The sequence below is a fragment of the Suricata suricatta genome, chromosome 6 (genome assembly GCF_006229205.1).
Source record: "Suricata suricatta isolate VVHF042 chromosome 6, meerkat_22Aug2017_6uvM2_HiC, whole genome shotgun sequence".
Lineage (NCBI taxonomy): Eukaryota > Metazoa > Chordata > Mammalia > Carnivora > Herpestidae > Suricata > Suricata suricatta.
This window is the reverse complement of record NC_043705.1, coordinates 25,852,234-25,867,472: the sequence shown is the minus strand read 5'-3', so window position 1 is coordinate 25,867,472 and position 15,239 is coordinate 25,852,234. Positions and strand designations below refer to the sequence as shown.

The 15,239-nt window shown below is 39.6% G+C and overlaps 1 protein-coding gene across 1 annotated transcript in view; it reads right to left on the bottom strand.

The window, feature by feature from the left end:
* Positions 1–15,239, bottom strand: part of DDX46 (DEAD-box helicase 46) — a 69,340-nt gene that overhangs the window by 3,874 nt on the left and 50,227 nt on the right. Inside the window, exons 17-21 of the mRNA XM_029941936.1 lie at positions 14,770–14,907; positions 14,313–14,462; positions 8,938–9,111; positions 7,266–7,484; positions 6,805–6,949 (exon numbers count right to left, since the gene is read on the bottom strand). Of these exons, the coding sequence (XP_029797796.1) occupies positions 6,805–6,949; positions 7,266–7,484; positions 8,938–9,111; positions 14,313–14,462; positions 14,770–14,907 (826 nt within the window). The remainder of the gene's footprint in view (positions 1–6,804; positions 6,950–7,265; positions 7,485–8,937; positions 9,112–14,312; positions 14,463–14,769; positions 14,908–15,239) is intronic.

Genomic DNA, 15,239 nt, shown 5'->3' with positions numbered 1-15,239 from the left:
TATAGCGTGAGAGATGTATTTTATAATAAACTTATCCATGCTCTTCATGAACCTGTAGACTAATAGAAAAACAAACTGGTAGAGATAGTATAACAGAGAGAGAAGATAGGACATACTTTATTAGAATGAGTTCTAAATATTACTCCTTACAAAAATCTTTCCCTCACTTCTCTAGGCAGAGTTAAGTGGCTAAGAGTTGAGGAACAAATAAAGCACGAAATAATAAACAAGATACCGAATTCGAGAGGAAAAAACAGGTATTATCAGCAGTGACAGAGGATGAAATTCAATTCTGAGATTGCTGTAGTTGGGGTGCTAATGTGACATCCTGCTGCATGTGTCAATAAGGACAGTGGAATTATGGATGAGAAGTAAAAGAGAGACAAAGATGAGAGAGCCATCTAGGGTAGTGTGAAGGGATCTGCAGCCATGGGACAACGCCAGGGAGCAATCAAGTCTAGATAGGGAGTACAGTGCACAATGATAAAAATGAAAGAGCTGAACTAGGGGCATCTTGGTGGTTCAGTGGGTCAAGCATCTGACTTCAGCTCAGGTCATGATCTGACAGTTTGTGAGTTATAGCCTCATGTCAGGCTCTGCGCTGACAGCTTGGAGCCTGGAGCCTGTTTTGGATTCTGTGTCTCCCCCTTTTTCTATCCCTACCTTGCTAGCACTCACTCTCTCTCAAAAATAAATAAATATTAAAAATTTTATTTTTGAGAGAGACAGTGACAGAGCATGAGTGGGGGAGAGGGGAGAGAGAGAAAAGGAGACACAGAATCTGAAGCAGGCTCCATACCCTGAGCTCTCAGTAGAGCCTAATGTGGGGCTTGAACCTGTGAGCAGCGAGATCATGACCTGAGCTGAAACCAGATGCTCAACTGACTGAGCCACCCAGGCACCCCAAAAATAAATAAACATATTTTTAAAAACTTAAGAAAAAAGAGCTGGACCAAAGAAATAGACTAGAACCTAATAACTAGGAGTGAAATGTTACAAGAATATAAGGAGAACTAGGGTTGCAATGTAGAGGACTATATATTTATCATTCCATGTAAGAAAACCAGTTTCCTGGGGTGCCTGAATGCCATTGGTTAAAGTGCCCAACTGCTGATACGGGCTCAGGTCATGATTTCATGGTGGAGGGATTGAGCCCCACATTGGGCTCGATATCAGAATCCACTCCAAGTGTGAAGCCTGCTTGGGATTCTCTCTCGCTCTGTGGTCCTTCCCTGCTCGCATGCGTGCAGGCACACACCTCTCAAAATAACCCTTAAAAAAAAAAAAAGAAAACCAAATGAGGAAAGAATTCCCTTACTAGATGGGAATCTTTTTTAAAAAAATGTTTATTTACTTTGGAGAGAGAGAAAGAACGCGCGTGAGTGCAAGAGGGGCAGAGAGAGGGAGACAGAACATCTGAAGCAAGCTTTGTGCTGAAAGCACAGACCCCAGTGTGGGACTCAAATTCATAAACCCGAGATCATGACCTGAGTCAACTCAGATGCTTAACTGACCCACCTGACTGAGCTCCATGAATGACCTTTCTGACCCAAGAGAGTACAGGGAGTAGGTCAGGCAAGTGAGGAAGAAAGGGAAGGGGAGGAAGAGAGGAGAACAAAGAGGAAAAGGAGAAGCAAGAAGAAACAGGTTAACAACACAAAGAGCCAGGAGTATGGCTGTGAAGTCACAGCAGCATATCTAATCTAAATCCTACACCTTCACCAGCCAACAACCACAATTTTTTTTTTTTTGGTGAGCAGAGGAAGGGCAGAGAGAGAAAAAGAGAGAGAGGGAGAATCTCAGGCAGGCTCTGCTGTCAGCAGTCTTGAAACCACAAACAGTGAGATCATGACCTGACCCAACGTTAGGAGTCTGAAGATTAACCAACTGAGCCACCCAGGCACCCAGCAACCACACATTTTAAAGCTGTGGGTGCCTGACGAGAAGAGAATTGGATGAAAGTGAACAAGAGGGTAGAATCAAGAGTGAAGCCAGACTGAAAATTATAACCAAAATGAAATTCAGGAGAAATGTATGCTACTTGGGATGGTTACCGTGAAGCTTGTTGATAGTCTAGTTTGTTTGAAAAAGAAAGAAAATGACACTCTGACCTAAATCCAAGTAGAAGAGTAATTTCCCTTCTTTCGTTAGAGCCTGACCCATTTTGACCAGTTTAAAGCTTTGACTTATAAAGCTTCTTTAGGTAATAAGTTACATATGTTTATAAGCTGCCATGGAAAAGAGGCATTTCCTTTCATTGGTCCTAAAACAACTCTGGCTGCTTTTAAGGGATTCTCCACTAGTAAAAAGAGAGGGTCACAAAACAGGCTATAAATTATACAGGATGGCCAGGCACATAAGTCCTTCCTGTTCTCCTTCCCGCCGCCTGGTGGGAGGCCTGGAACTGCTGAGCCACAGAGAGCCCCCAAGGAGCCAGGCAATATGGTCCCTCCAATTACAGAACTAGAAACAGATGACACTAGGCTCCTTCCAACACCTGTTTTCACCCTATTAGAGTTCAGATGATTTGGCTGGAGTTTCAAAACCTAAAAGATCCTTTAAAAAACTAATCATCTATGAAAATCTCAAAGCTTTGGATCATTTTAATTAACTAATACCTAGTTCTTAACATCACTATGGCTCTAGAATTCTTAAGATTCATTTTTTAAAAATTTTTATGTTTGCTTATTATTGAGACAGAGAAACTGAGCATGAGCAGGGGAGGGGCAGAGAGAGAGAGGGAGCACAGAATCTAAAGCAGGCTCCAGGCTCCAAGCTGTCAGCACAGAGCCCAACATGGGGCTCGAACCCACAAATCATGAGATCATGACTCGAGCCAAACCCAGAAGCTCAACCGACCGAGCCACCCAGGTGCCCCTTAAGATTCATTTTTGATAAGATTATCTTTTTGTTAGAGAAAAAGAAGCTAGTTTAAATGATAAAAATTAGATATTATTTCCTAAGTATAAGCTGACAGCAGGGGGAAATTCCAAGAACCATTCTAGGTAGATGGAAAAGTCAAGAAGCAGCTGTGGGCTTCTCACTTCACTTGGCAGGAGAGGAGGTATGTTCTGATAAAGTTCCATGTAAAATAAATCTTGATATATAAATTATGCTAAACAAAGATAATTATCTTTAAATTAAAAAATTACAGAGGATCCTTTTTCAAAAGTCATGTCTCTTTTCCCTCTTTATAAGGCAGACATTTAAAAGTATTGATTTTGCTTAAATGACACCATGATATTCATGCTGAGAATCCATGTGTACTAAAAATTTTATCATCAGATTCCACTGGATGACACTGTCTCCATCCTGTATGACCTAGTGGTAGGGGAGACCTGTCCAGTTACAAGTGCATAAAGATGTCAATGTAATTTTCTCTCCTTGAAGATCTATGTGCCAGCACCCCCTATTTTACTATACAATAAGGAGGAGTGTCACATGACTTACAAACGCAGTCACTGGCAGACTGAAAGTCTTTCAGGATACATAAAAGGATGCCATTTAAAACCTGACTTAATCAAAGTCTCTATCACAAACAAAAACAAATCGAAGTCACTATCACAAACAAAAAACTCGGCAGTTTGCTGAGCTCTAGATCTGCACCCTTTGTATACCATTTTAAAACATGCATGAACCTTAAATATGCATGCATTTTAAAATACATATGACATAATGGCAGAACAGCAATAACATGGAATATATAAAGGCTGTGAATTGACTTTCACCTTTGCTACAATTCATCATTAACTTTAAAAAGTCCAAGGGCACCAGGGTGGCTCAGTTGGTTAAGCATCTGACTTTGGCTGAGGGCATGATCTCACAGTAGGTGAGTTTGAGCCCCACGTCAGGCTCTGTGCTGACAGCTCAGAGGGGAAGCCTGCTTTGGATTCTGTGTCTCCCTCCCTCTCAGCTCCCTCCCCACGTGCGCTGTCTCTCTCTGTCTCTCTCTCTCTGTCTCAAAAACAAATAAACATTAAGAAGAAAGATTTTTTAAGTCCAAAAGTGAGGGGCACCTGGGGAGCTCAGTTGGTTAAAATACCCATCTTTGGCTCAGGTCATGATCTCAGTTCCTGAGTTCTAGCTCCACGTCAGGCTCTCTACTGTCAGCGCAGAGTCCACTTTTGATTCGGTCTTCCTCTCCCCCCCTTCCCTCCCCTCCAAAAAAAAAAATAAATAAACATAAAAAAGTCCAAAAGTGACAGTGCAGCAGTGAAAATGGTAGAGCCTGGAACTCCAAAAGCCTGTCTGTCCACAAAAAAGTGAATAAACTTGAAAATACTTGAAATCAATTATATCATAACTTTGGAAACTCATCAAAAGTTTATAGGAACCAGGCAATCCCTTACTAAAGGAAAAGAAAATGATCAGCAGAATCCTGGCAATAGCACTTTTCAGTGCTTTTACTTACTCTGACCCCATCTCAGACTTCTGGCCAGGAAACAACTTCTACTTAGGGGTAGACGGAATACACACTGCACATGTGTTTCTGTTCTTGTGGTTTTTATGCTAAAATGCCACACAAAACCACCTGAGGTCACCAATTCAAAGGAAAGTGACTAAATTGGCAAAGCACTAATTAACTTTCAGTCACGTTTGTGGAATTCTTTGTTTCGCAGGAAAGAATCAAGTCCTAATATATAAAGAAATCTTCTGTACATTAAATTCAGTAAAGAACTTACCTAAATTATAAGTCTTCACAAAATCAAAGAAAAGGCAAAATGTAACAACAAATTAACTAGTGCTAAACCTTATTTACAATATACTTTCACTAGATCTAAATACTTTCCATTGATCTTTCCAACAACAAACTATAGAGCCGAGCTATCCATTAAAGTAGGCACCAGCCATGTATGTGGCTATTTCCATTTTAACTAAATAAAAATTGGGGGACTTGGCTGGCTCACTTGGTAGAGCATGTGCCTCCTGATCTCAGGGTCATGAGTTTGAGCCTCAGGCTGGGCATAGAGATTACTAAAAAAATAATTTAATTCTAAAAAAAAAAAAATCAAACATGAATTCCTTTAAAATTTTATAATAAAAATTAAATGAAATTTACAAATTTCACTCACACTGGCCATATTTCAAGCACTCCATAGTCATCACAGAGAGTTCTATCAGACAGTACAGCTTTAAAGAGATCAAATAGAGGATATGCCTGTCAGATAATACTTGTATCCTGAAGACAAGCAGCTACAGGGCTTCATCAGATGCATAGCTCAGAAACTTTATTAAGTGTTCACCATGTGCTCTGAGAATAGAGCAGATGTCAAAGCCACTGCATTCACAGAACTCTAGGAGGGGAGGCACAAACAAGTAAAAGCACACTACAATTTCCATGTGAGGAGTGCTGTGAAGAAACAACAGGTAGAGCTAGAGAGTGGTGAAGTGGGACAAGGTAAGGCTTCTTTGTCAGAAGGGAGGGGTAAGCCTCACGGCACGAGGCTGGTGCCTGAGAGTGTGCACCACGGGAGAGCGGCTCCTCTGCGGCCACCAAAGCCACGTAAAGCACAAGGGAGGCAGACTTCCAGCTTACAGAACACCCCCAATAAGCCTCTCCACAGCTCCAACAACAGTATTCAACAAATACTTAGTTCATTAAAGAGATGAAGTGGATCTGCCTTGTCTACACTTGTAAGTCTGTTACAAAGATGTTCAGATTAAATATAAAGGAAAGGAAGCAAGTTGTCCTACTATGCAGTGGAGTAATACATTAGAGAAAAAAGATCAAAATGGAAACAATCTTCTAAACTAATGAATGAATGAATGAAATGAAGTTAAAAAGCAAATCTGATTGCCCTTAAATAATACATTATTTACACACTGTGTTACAGTATTAATTGTCATCTTATTTTTTAAAAGATATGCAAGGACTATGGGCATAATTTCAGAGGGAACATTTGCTTGGATAAATATTCATTAAATGGACTAATATATGGATTTACTTTCTAATCTAAACTAATCTAAATCTAGCCAAAATGTTCTACTTTATTAGAAGTATGAACAGAGCAGTCCTTAAAATACTTGTTTTCTTTTAGCATGGTTTTCAAATCTGACTGAATCATCAGAAATGAAGAAATCACCTTTCTGTATGTAATGAATTTCTTTATTTATTTTTAAGTGGGTTTTTTTAATGTTTATTTATTCTGAGAGAGAGAGAGAGAGAGACCGAGTATGAGCAGGGGAGGGGCAGAGAGAGAGAGGAAGACAGAGGACTAGAAGCAGGCTCCATGCTGTCATTGCAGAGCCTGATGTGGGGCTTCAACTCATGAACCATGAGATCTTGACCTGAGCTGAACTGAGCCAAAGTTGACGGCTTAACCAAGTGAGCTACCCAGGCACCCTTATATGTACTGAATTTCTAAATAAAGACCTTAAATGATATATGAATAGTTTCAGTTTCATATCATTTATTTTAAGAGAGAAAGAGAAAGAGAAAGAGAAAGAGAAAGAGAAAGAGAAAGAGAAAGAGAAAGAGAAAGAGACAGAGCGCAAGCCAACAAGCTGGGGAGAGGCAGGAAGAGAGGGGGAGAGAGAGAATCCCAAGCAGGTTCTGCATGATTAGCAGAGAGCTAGATATGGGACTTATACTCACAAACCATGAGATTGTGACCTGAGCCAATTTAAAGAACCAGACGCCTAACCAACTGAGCCACCCAGGTGCCCCAAAACTATTTTTTTCTATACATGTTCTTTACTTTTAGCCTCCCTAGAACTGACCTAACATTCTCTCTGTGCCTATTATATCTATAATCAACTGTGACCTAACTCAAGATTGGAATTTCAAGAACCAATGATACATACTTTCAATTGCCAAGTAAATTTTCCGCTCTCCTTCTTTAGGTTCTTTGCCAGGTGGGAAATATGTTCCTCTGATTGTAATTGCAGCTTCAGAATATTCACTGATTCTCTGCAGAGCTTCCTTAGAGGTAACTTTCCACCTAGCAGTCTATGAAAGAAAAGGCAGGGGAAATAAAATCACTTCACAACAGGATAAAAACCAGGTGTACCGACAAAGAATATGCTGGCTAAATAATATTATGGTCAATATTAAAAATATTAAGATAATTAACACCTTCACATCAATTCATTTAGATCCTCATGTACCTAGAATATACTCATAAAAATAAAATTCCTATTGTCTCCCTCATCTAGATAAAAAAGTAAGGTAACTATTAAAATGTTCAAGAGTTTTAAACAAGGTATTTTTTGCTCCTTAAGAATTTTCACTCCACGATTTAAAAAACGTTTAAACTGTTACTTGCCTGTGGGAAGTCATTGATCTCTAATTCTTCTTCATATCTCTTGAAAGATTCATTCTGTCCACCATCCTGTCTCTCCTCTTCTTGTTTCTCCAAAGGCACATAATTGAGCTTAGCATTGATCTTTTCAGCAAGCTGCTCTGCAATGGTTTTTGCAGACACAGTGGGAGCCAGGATGGTGCCCCCTCTGAGAATTGCATTGGTGGCCTGTTGCATCACATCCTGCAGTTAAAGAAGACCTACAGTCAAATCTCTAATGAGGGCAGAGACAAGATATGGGGTCCTAGCACAAATTTTTTTTCTGGAAATCCACTAACTAATCTTTCTTTCTTTTTTTTTAAGTAGGCTTTACACACAGTGAGGAGCCCAACACACGGCTTCAATTCACGAACCCAAGATCAAAAGCTGGACACCTAACCAACTGAGCCACCCATGTGCCTCTAGAAGCATGTTTCTCATGCAGAGTCCTACTCATGTGCAATTCAGCAGTACATATTTATAACCAATAGTTTACTATATCTATCTCCCTTATTTTGATGCGAAAAATAAAGAACAAGTCAACTCTATATTAAAAATTCTATTGGATCATAGAGAATTATGTAACTGTTGATATCAAATATAATATCCAAAAATCATTTATATACTTGGTGGCTCCTAAGAGTTTCCTCTAAATTAGAATCTTTGTCCACTACCACCACCGAGCTCCTTCCTCCCATCATAGCCAACTGAACATTCAATAAATTATAGTGAATGACCGACTGACCTTTTAATTTTATTTTGCACTTAAACCTTTTTACATGACTCAGACCTCATGCTTTTCTAACAGTAAGAAGGTGCAGCTATTTGGTTTCAGCAATAAAGTTATTGGCAGTAACAATTCCAGAGAATATTACATTAGGTGCTACAATCTCTGTTTTCAAAGAGAGTACAGGCTTCAGTGTAATAGGCACTTCATGGTAGCTCACTGGCTAAACGAAAGAAATAACAGAAACCTGAGGATGTAAGCCTTGATGGTGGCTGCCTCACTGAGTCAGTCCACTAGCCTCCCTCTGGCTCGGTCCCCCCACCTGCAGGGCACTATAGTCCTGAACCGATCCAGCCTCCTGGACACAGGGTCCTGCAGGTCCAAAACCTCAAAATCCTCAAAACACTGTTAAAATTAACAAACTAAAAAAAAACAAAAAAAACCAAAAACTATTCTTTGGGAATACTATGAAAATGTACTTAATTAAAAATTAACTCAATGATAATTTTTAACAATTAATAAAGAAGCTCCCAAGAGAAAGATGGCATGTCAAATATTTAATACATTTTCCACTGTTTAAAGCTCATGTTAGTATGAGTTATGTAACTGGGTATTTATACTTCCCAACAACCCACCCAATAAAAGCAGATCAAGAAATAAAACCGAGTTATTTCCATAACATTTTGGTAAGATCAATCAGAATATTACTTCATCAAAACTATCTAGAGCTAACATGCTTCAGTTAGGGCTTCCAAAATACGGATTAAGACCTCAGTTAACCATACTAGAGGAATCATCCAAATGCAGTATTTAAAGAATTCTGTATTTAGATTAGTGTTAAATTCCCACTAACTCAATGTCTAGGAAAACCTATTCACTGGTGCTGACATAAAATGTACTGAGTAAGACTCGGAACAAATTACTTAATACCTGAGACTCAATGCCCAAATTCTTCTGAGCATTGATCCTAAGAGCCAATCTCTTGGCTATTTCTAATTTCTCGGCATTTCCCGCGGTTGGAGCAGGAACGCTAGATGTTCCAGGAGCAGCCATATCTTTTACTCTCTTCTTCGAATTAAACATACTTTCGATTTGTTCATCAATCTAAATAAGAAAAAAAAAGGATTAATAAAATTGGGTTAAAAATACAAGTTTAAGTATATCTAATAAAGAATATTTCCATCAGATTACTAGAATAAGACAGTTGTATTTATGTTAATTCAACCATACAGATCAACAGGAAACCATATCAGCTATTTGTTAAGAGTGGCACATTTCATTTAAAAAATTCAGTTATCTATGGCAGGAAAAAGAAAAAAGAATGGGAAAGAGAGGAGAGGTAAAGAAAACAGATACGCTATGTAAACCACTTAAGCAGACCCCTGAGCGGTCTAGAAAATAAAATACATCCCAGTTCAGCAAGTGAAAAACATGTTGAGACAAAGCACGCAACTGGACACAGCTGACATGCTTCATGGCTCAGGCCTTGAGGCCAAATTAAACAGCAGTGATAGGCTGGAAGAAAGGCAGTAACTGCAGGCCAGGGGGCCACTAAAAATAGAGTCAACCATCCTCAGGGGAATGGTACATGTTCCTAAGGTGGGACTCCCAAAATCCTCCCCAATTCCTAAAATGTAAATGATTTTGCCTTAACTGGTTAACAGCGGTGCCTGGGTGTCTCGCTTGAGTGACTGACTTTGGTTTAGGTCAGGATCTCAAGGTTTGTGCATTTGCGCCCCAAGTCAGGCTCTGTGCTGACAGCTCAGAGCCTGGACCCTGCTTCAGACTCTGTGTCTCCCTCTCTTTCCACTCCTCCCCTGCTTGTGCTGTCTCTCAAAAATAAATAAACAATTTTTTAAAATCTGGTTAACAGAATCAGAAAAGAAGGCTTTACTGTTTTATTCCTTTGAACTCAAAAAAGGGGAAAAAAGGAAGGTTGGTTTCTCATCAAAGCAAGAACAATGGGTGAACACCTGAGCTGCCCAGGAGCCACATGAGTCCAACTGCCACTGTGTCATCCTGAGGATGGACACATGTACTTCATACGCTATTTGCGTTTCCTTTTAATCATGCCTTCTGTGTAACAACGACTACTGGCAATGCCAACTACAGAGATGTAAATCCCTTGATATACTTAATGCAGGCTAATAAGGTCTTAACTGGTAAAACTCAAATGCAGAGCATAACTTGTTTAGCATTTTAAAAAATTGGGTTAACTAACAAAGTTCTCTGAAATCAAAACAATCAACTTAACTTCCTTTTACAATACCTGTTATCTAACTAGGAATTTTAGTTATCAACTAATTTAAACTTAACATTTAAGTGAATAAAACTTTTTTTTAAATGTTTATTTTTGAGAGAGAGAGAGAAAGACAGTATAAGCTGGGGAGTAGCACAGAGAGGAGACACAGAATCCAAAACAGGCTCCAGGTTCCAAGCTATCAGCACAGAGCCCAATGTGGGGCTCGAAGCCACAAACCTTGAGATCATGACCTGAGCCAAAGTCAGAAGCTTAACCAACAGAGACACCTAGGTGCCCCAAAGGAATAAAACTTTTAAATTAAATAGGATGAGCCGCCTGGGTGGCTCAGTCTGTTAAGTGTCTGGCTCTTGAATTTTAGCTCAGATCATGATTTCAGAGTTCATGAATTTGAGCTCCAAATTAGGCTCTATACTCACAGTGCAGAGCCTACTTGGGACTCATTCTCTCTCTCTCAAAATAAATAAATTAAGAAAAATAATAAATAGGATACATGGCATTAAATTCCAAAACACAAAAAATGAAGCATGAGTAATGTGTATGATGTTAGTTTTTATTCACTTCAGTACTTTTGGAATTCTTTACAAAAATTAACCAAGGAATCAACATATTTCATACAATAAAATTTTTTTTAAGTAAATTTAAAACCTGAGGTGATTTTAAAACAAGGCTATAAATACTTCAGGTCATTATCTTGCAGTTTGTTGACTTTGAGCCCCAAGTTGGGCTCTGTGTGGACAGCGCAGGGCCTGGATCCTGCTTCAGATTTTGTCTCCCTCACTCTCTGCCCCTCCCCCAGTCATTTTTGTCTCTCTTGCTCTCAAAAATAAACAATAAACAAAGTAATAATACAGCAAGTCTATACATTCTTTAATACTCTTCCCCTTCAAAAGGAGGAGGCCCTCTTTGAATGTGGGCTGGACTTAGTGACTTATTTTCAACAGACAGAATAAGGTAGTAGTTGCAGTGTGTGACTTTGGATTTTAAATCATAAAAGGCCCTAAGACTTCCTCTTTGCCGTCACTCACTTTGGGAGAAGCCAGCTGCCACAGAGACACAGAGACAGAGTAAAGAACAGAGAGGTACCCTGCCAACATCACAGTGACTGTGCCTCCTGAAAGAAAATGGTCCTGTGTCAGTCAAGCCTTCAGATGGCTACAGCCTGGGACAACAGCATTACTGCAGTCACAGTAAGACCCTAAGCCACGACTACCAGTGTAACTGCTCCTGATTTGCTAACCCAAAGGAAATGTGAGATAATAAATGTCTGTTGTTTTAACCTACTAGGTTGTATACTGATTTGTTACAACATAACCCATAAGTAACTAAAACAATGACTTAATTAAATTTTAAGCCAGTATGGGGGCGCCTGGGTGGCTCAGTCGGTTGAACGGCCGGCTTCGGCTCAGGTCAGATCTCACGTTTGTGGGTTCGAGCCCCGCGTCAGGCTCTGTGCAGACAGCAAGCTCAGAGCCTGGAGCCTGCTTCAGATTCTGTGTCTCCCTCTCTCTCTGCCCCTCCCCTTCTCATGCTCTGTCTCTCTCTGTACCCAAAATAAATAAAACATTAAAAAAAAATTTTTTTTAATAAAAAAAAAAATTTTTAAGCCAGTATGGTATCCTAGAAAGAAATGGCCCAGGACTAATGAGATCTGGGGTCTGGTCCTTGCTATTCGTAATAGTCAATGTGGTTGTGGGCCCAATACTTTTTCTGGGCTTCAACTTCCTCAAATGAGAAGATATGAATTCCTGATTTCTGAAATTGATTGAGCTAAGCTTTAATAGAGTCTGTAAAAAAAAAAAGTTCTATGATTAAAGATCAAATATCATGGAGGACTTCTAAGTTAAACAAAGTTAAATAAGCTTCTTGACTTGAGGACTTTACACATAACTCAACATGCTAATACCACTCAGAGGCATATACTTAGCAGATTTTCCAAAAATCATTTTATAATGAAAACATACTCATATAAAGCTCAAGCTCCTGGGGTTTGGGTTCCAAACAACACTCTGTGAAATCCTAACATTGTTGAGTCCTTAGGGTCCCTCTTTACTCACGGGATCACAAATAATAACATAAGCTAAGACCATGGTCTCTGAAATAAGAATGGAATGGGGTCCAGGTCCTAGTTTGTTCCCATTATCACTATGTAAATCTGAAAAAAACTAAAGTTTCTTTCTAAGCCTCAGTCTCTTCAATTATAAAATAGAGGGGCGCCTGGGTGACTCAGTCGGTTAAGCCTCCGACTTCGCCTCAGGTCAGATCTCACGTGCGTGGGTTCGAGCCCCGTGCTGGGCTCTGTGCTGACAGCTAGCTCAGAGCCTGGAGCCTGCTTCCTGTTCTGTGTCTCCTTCTCTCTCTGCCCCTCCCCCTCATGCTCTGTTTCTCTCTGTATCCAAAAAAAAAAAAAAAAAAAAAAAAAAAAAATTTATAAAAAAGAACATTCATTAGTATCTACCTTGTCTGGCTACTGTGCAGAGGTAAATGAAACAATACCCATAAAGCACTTGACACAGTGCATGGAACTTATTAACACTCAAAAAATATTATTACTGGGTTTTTAAAAAATTAATTTATTTTGACATAGAAAGTGAGAGAGAGCAGGGGAAGGTCAGAGAGATAATCTCAAGCAGGTTCCACCCTGTCAGCGCAGAACCCAACATGGGGCTCAAACCCATGAACTGCGAGATAACGAACTGATCAGAAACCAAGAGTCAGACGCTCAACTGTCTGAGCCACCCAGGCGCCCAGTATTTGTGTGTGTGTGTGTGTGTGTGTGTGTGTGTGGTTTAAAAAAAATTTTTTTTAATGTTTTATTTATTTTTGATACAGAGAGAGACAGAGCATGAGGGGCGGGGGGCAGAGAGAGGAGACACAGAACCCGAAGCAGGCTCCAGGCTCTGAGCTAGCTGTCAGCACAGAGCCTGACACGGGGCTCGAACCCACGAACGTGAGATCATGACCTGAGCCGAAGTCGGAGGCTCAACTGACTGAGCCACCCAGGCGCCCAGTGTGTGTGTTTTATAGTAATCTCTACACCCAATGTAGGGAGTAAACTCATGCCCCAAGATCAAGAGTTGCATACTCTACCAACTGAGCAACCCAAGTACCCTGCTAACTATTCCTGTTAATGAGGATATCCTATAATGATTAAATTTTTTTAAATAAAAATATTAGCACCAATGTTGTTAAAGATGTGGGAAGCCAGGCACTCCTACACACCACTACAGCGGGTGCAGAACTGGTACTTACTCTACAGGAGGACAATCTGACAATGTTTTAGAACCATATTAGATATACTTTTGGCCGAGCAATTCCACGTACACATTCGACCTCAAAACTTAACACTTGACCTCAAAACTTAATCTAAATGTACAAAATTAAATGTATAAGGACAAACAGGTATAGTTTATGATAGTATATTCTAAATATGAAAATATAGAAACAAGCCACATATTCAGAATTAGGGGTTTCATTTATTAAACTGTGGAACTTCCATATAATGAAATTTATAATCATTAAAAATAATATAAGAAAAAGGGCACTTGGGTGGCTCAGTCGGTTAGGCGTCCAACTTGGGCTCAGGTCATGATCTCATAGTTCGTGGGTTCAAGCCCCACGTCAGGCTCTGTGCTGACAGCTCAGAGCCTAGAGCCTGCTTCAGATTCTGTGTCTCCTCCTCTCTCTGGCCCTCCCCTACTCAGGCTGCCTCTCTCTCAAAAATAAATAAAACATTTTAAAAAATTAAAAAAAAGAATAATATAAGAATGAATTTACTAAAATGAGAACATTTCAACCTAACACTCTGTTGTAAAGATGAGAATAAAGCACTATGATTTCATTTTTATGAAAATACAGAGTATGGGCAGGGCATATGTGAAAAGGAAGAGAAAGGGAGAAAAGGAGACAGAGAGAGAAAAGGTTGCAAAGGGCACACACCAGAAAGGTTTCCACTAACTGGCTATCTTAACAAATAAAAACCTTCAGGACAAAAGCAACAAATGTTTCAATCACCAAGAAGGGGGGTTAGAAAAATGGCACTCACGTCAACTGCAGCATCCTCATCATCTGAATCTTGCAGACCAAGAGCTGCTTTCTGCAACTTCTTCCTCTCATTAGCCAAAGCTTGTTCTGTTTCATCAAACTTGAATCCCTTACCAGAGAACCCACTACTCTTTTTAATTATTTTCCCTTCCTTTCAAGGAAAAACAAAACAGTTAATTTCATACTGAAAAACTTTAATGTTGAGGAATTTAAGTATTTTTCAAGGTAGTGCATACCAATGTACCAAAACATTTCATCTAGCATGAGAACAACAAAAAAAGAACTCTAAGTAGATCATACAAAAACAGTAAGGAGAAGCAAAAGGGATTTTGTTTTCACTCCTTTTGCCCCTCTAAAAAGATAAAGTAATCCTATCAAGGATTACAAGTATAAAATATTCAAGGTTTAGAACACAATAATAACCTGCATAAAGATAACGGGAGTTGAAAAAAACTCACAGCTTTCTGCTGATCTTTGAAATCACTCCAAAGTTTCTCCAGATCAGGAGGCACCGTAGTTCCTGACAATTCAAGAGCTTTAATTATGTCACCAGCATAGCGAGCTTGATCTTCTGTGATAAAAGTATATGCATAACCCTAATGAATGATGAAAAAAGACAACTATTAGACACTAACAAGATGACTCTTACTCAGATCACAACATAAAATTGGAACCACCTAAGGGCTCCTCTTAAGACTGACTTCGTGTGGCTCAGTCCATCAGGCATCTGACTTCGGCTCAGGGTAATAATCTCTCAATCCGTGAGTTTCAGCCCCATGTCAGACTCTGAGCTGACAGCTCAGAACCCGAATCCTACTTCAGATTGTGTCCCCCTTTCCTCTGGCCCTTCTCTGCTCTCTCTCACAAATAAATAAACGTTAAAAAAAATTAGGGGCGCCTGGGTGGCTCAGTCAGTTCAGTGTCCGAA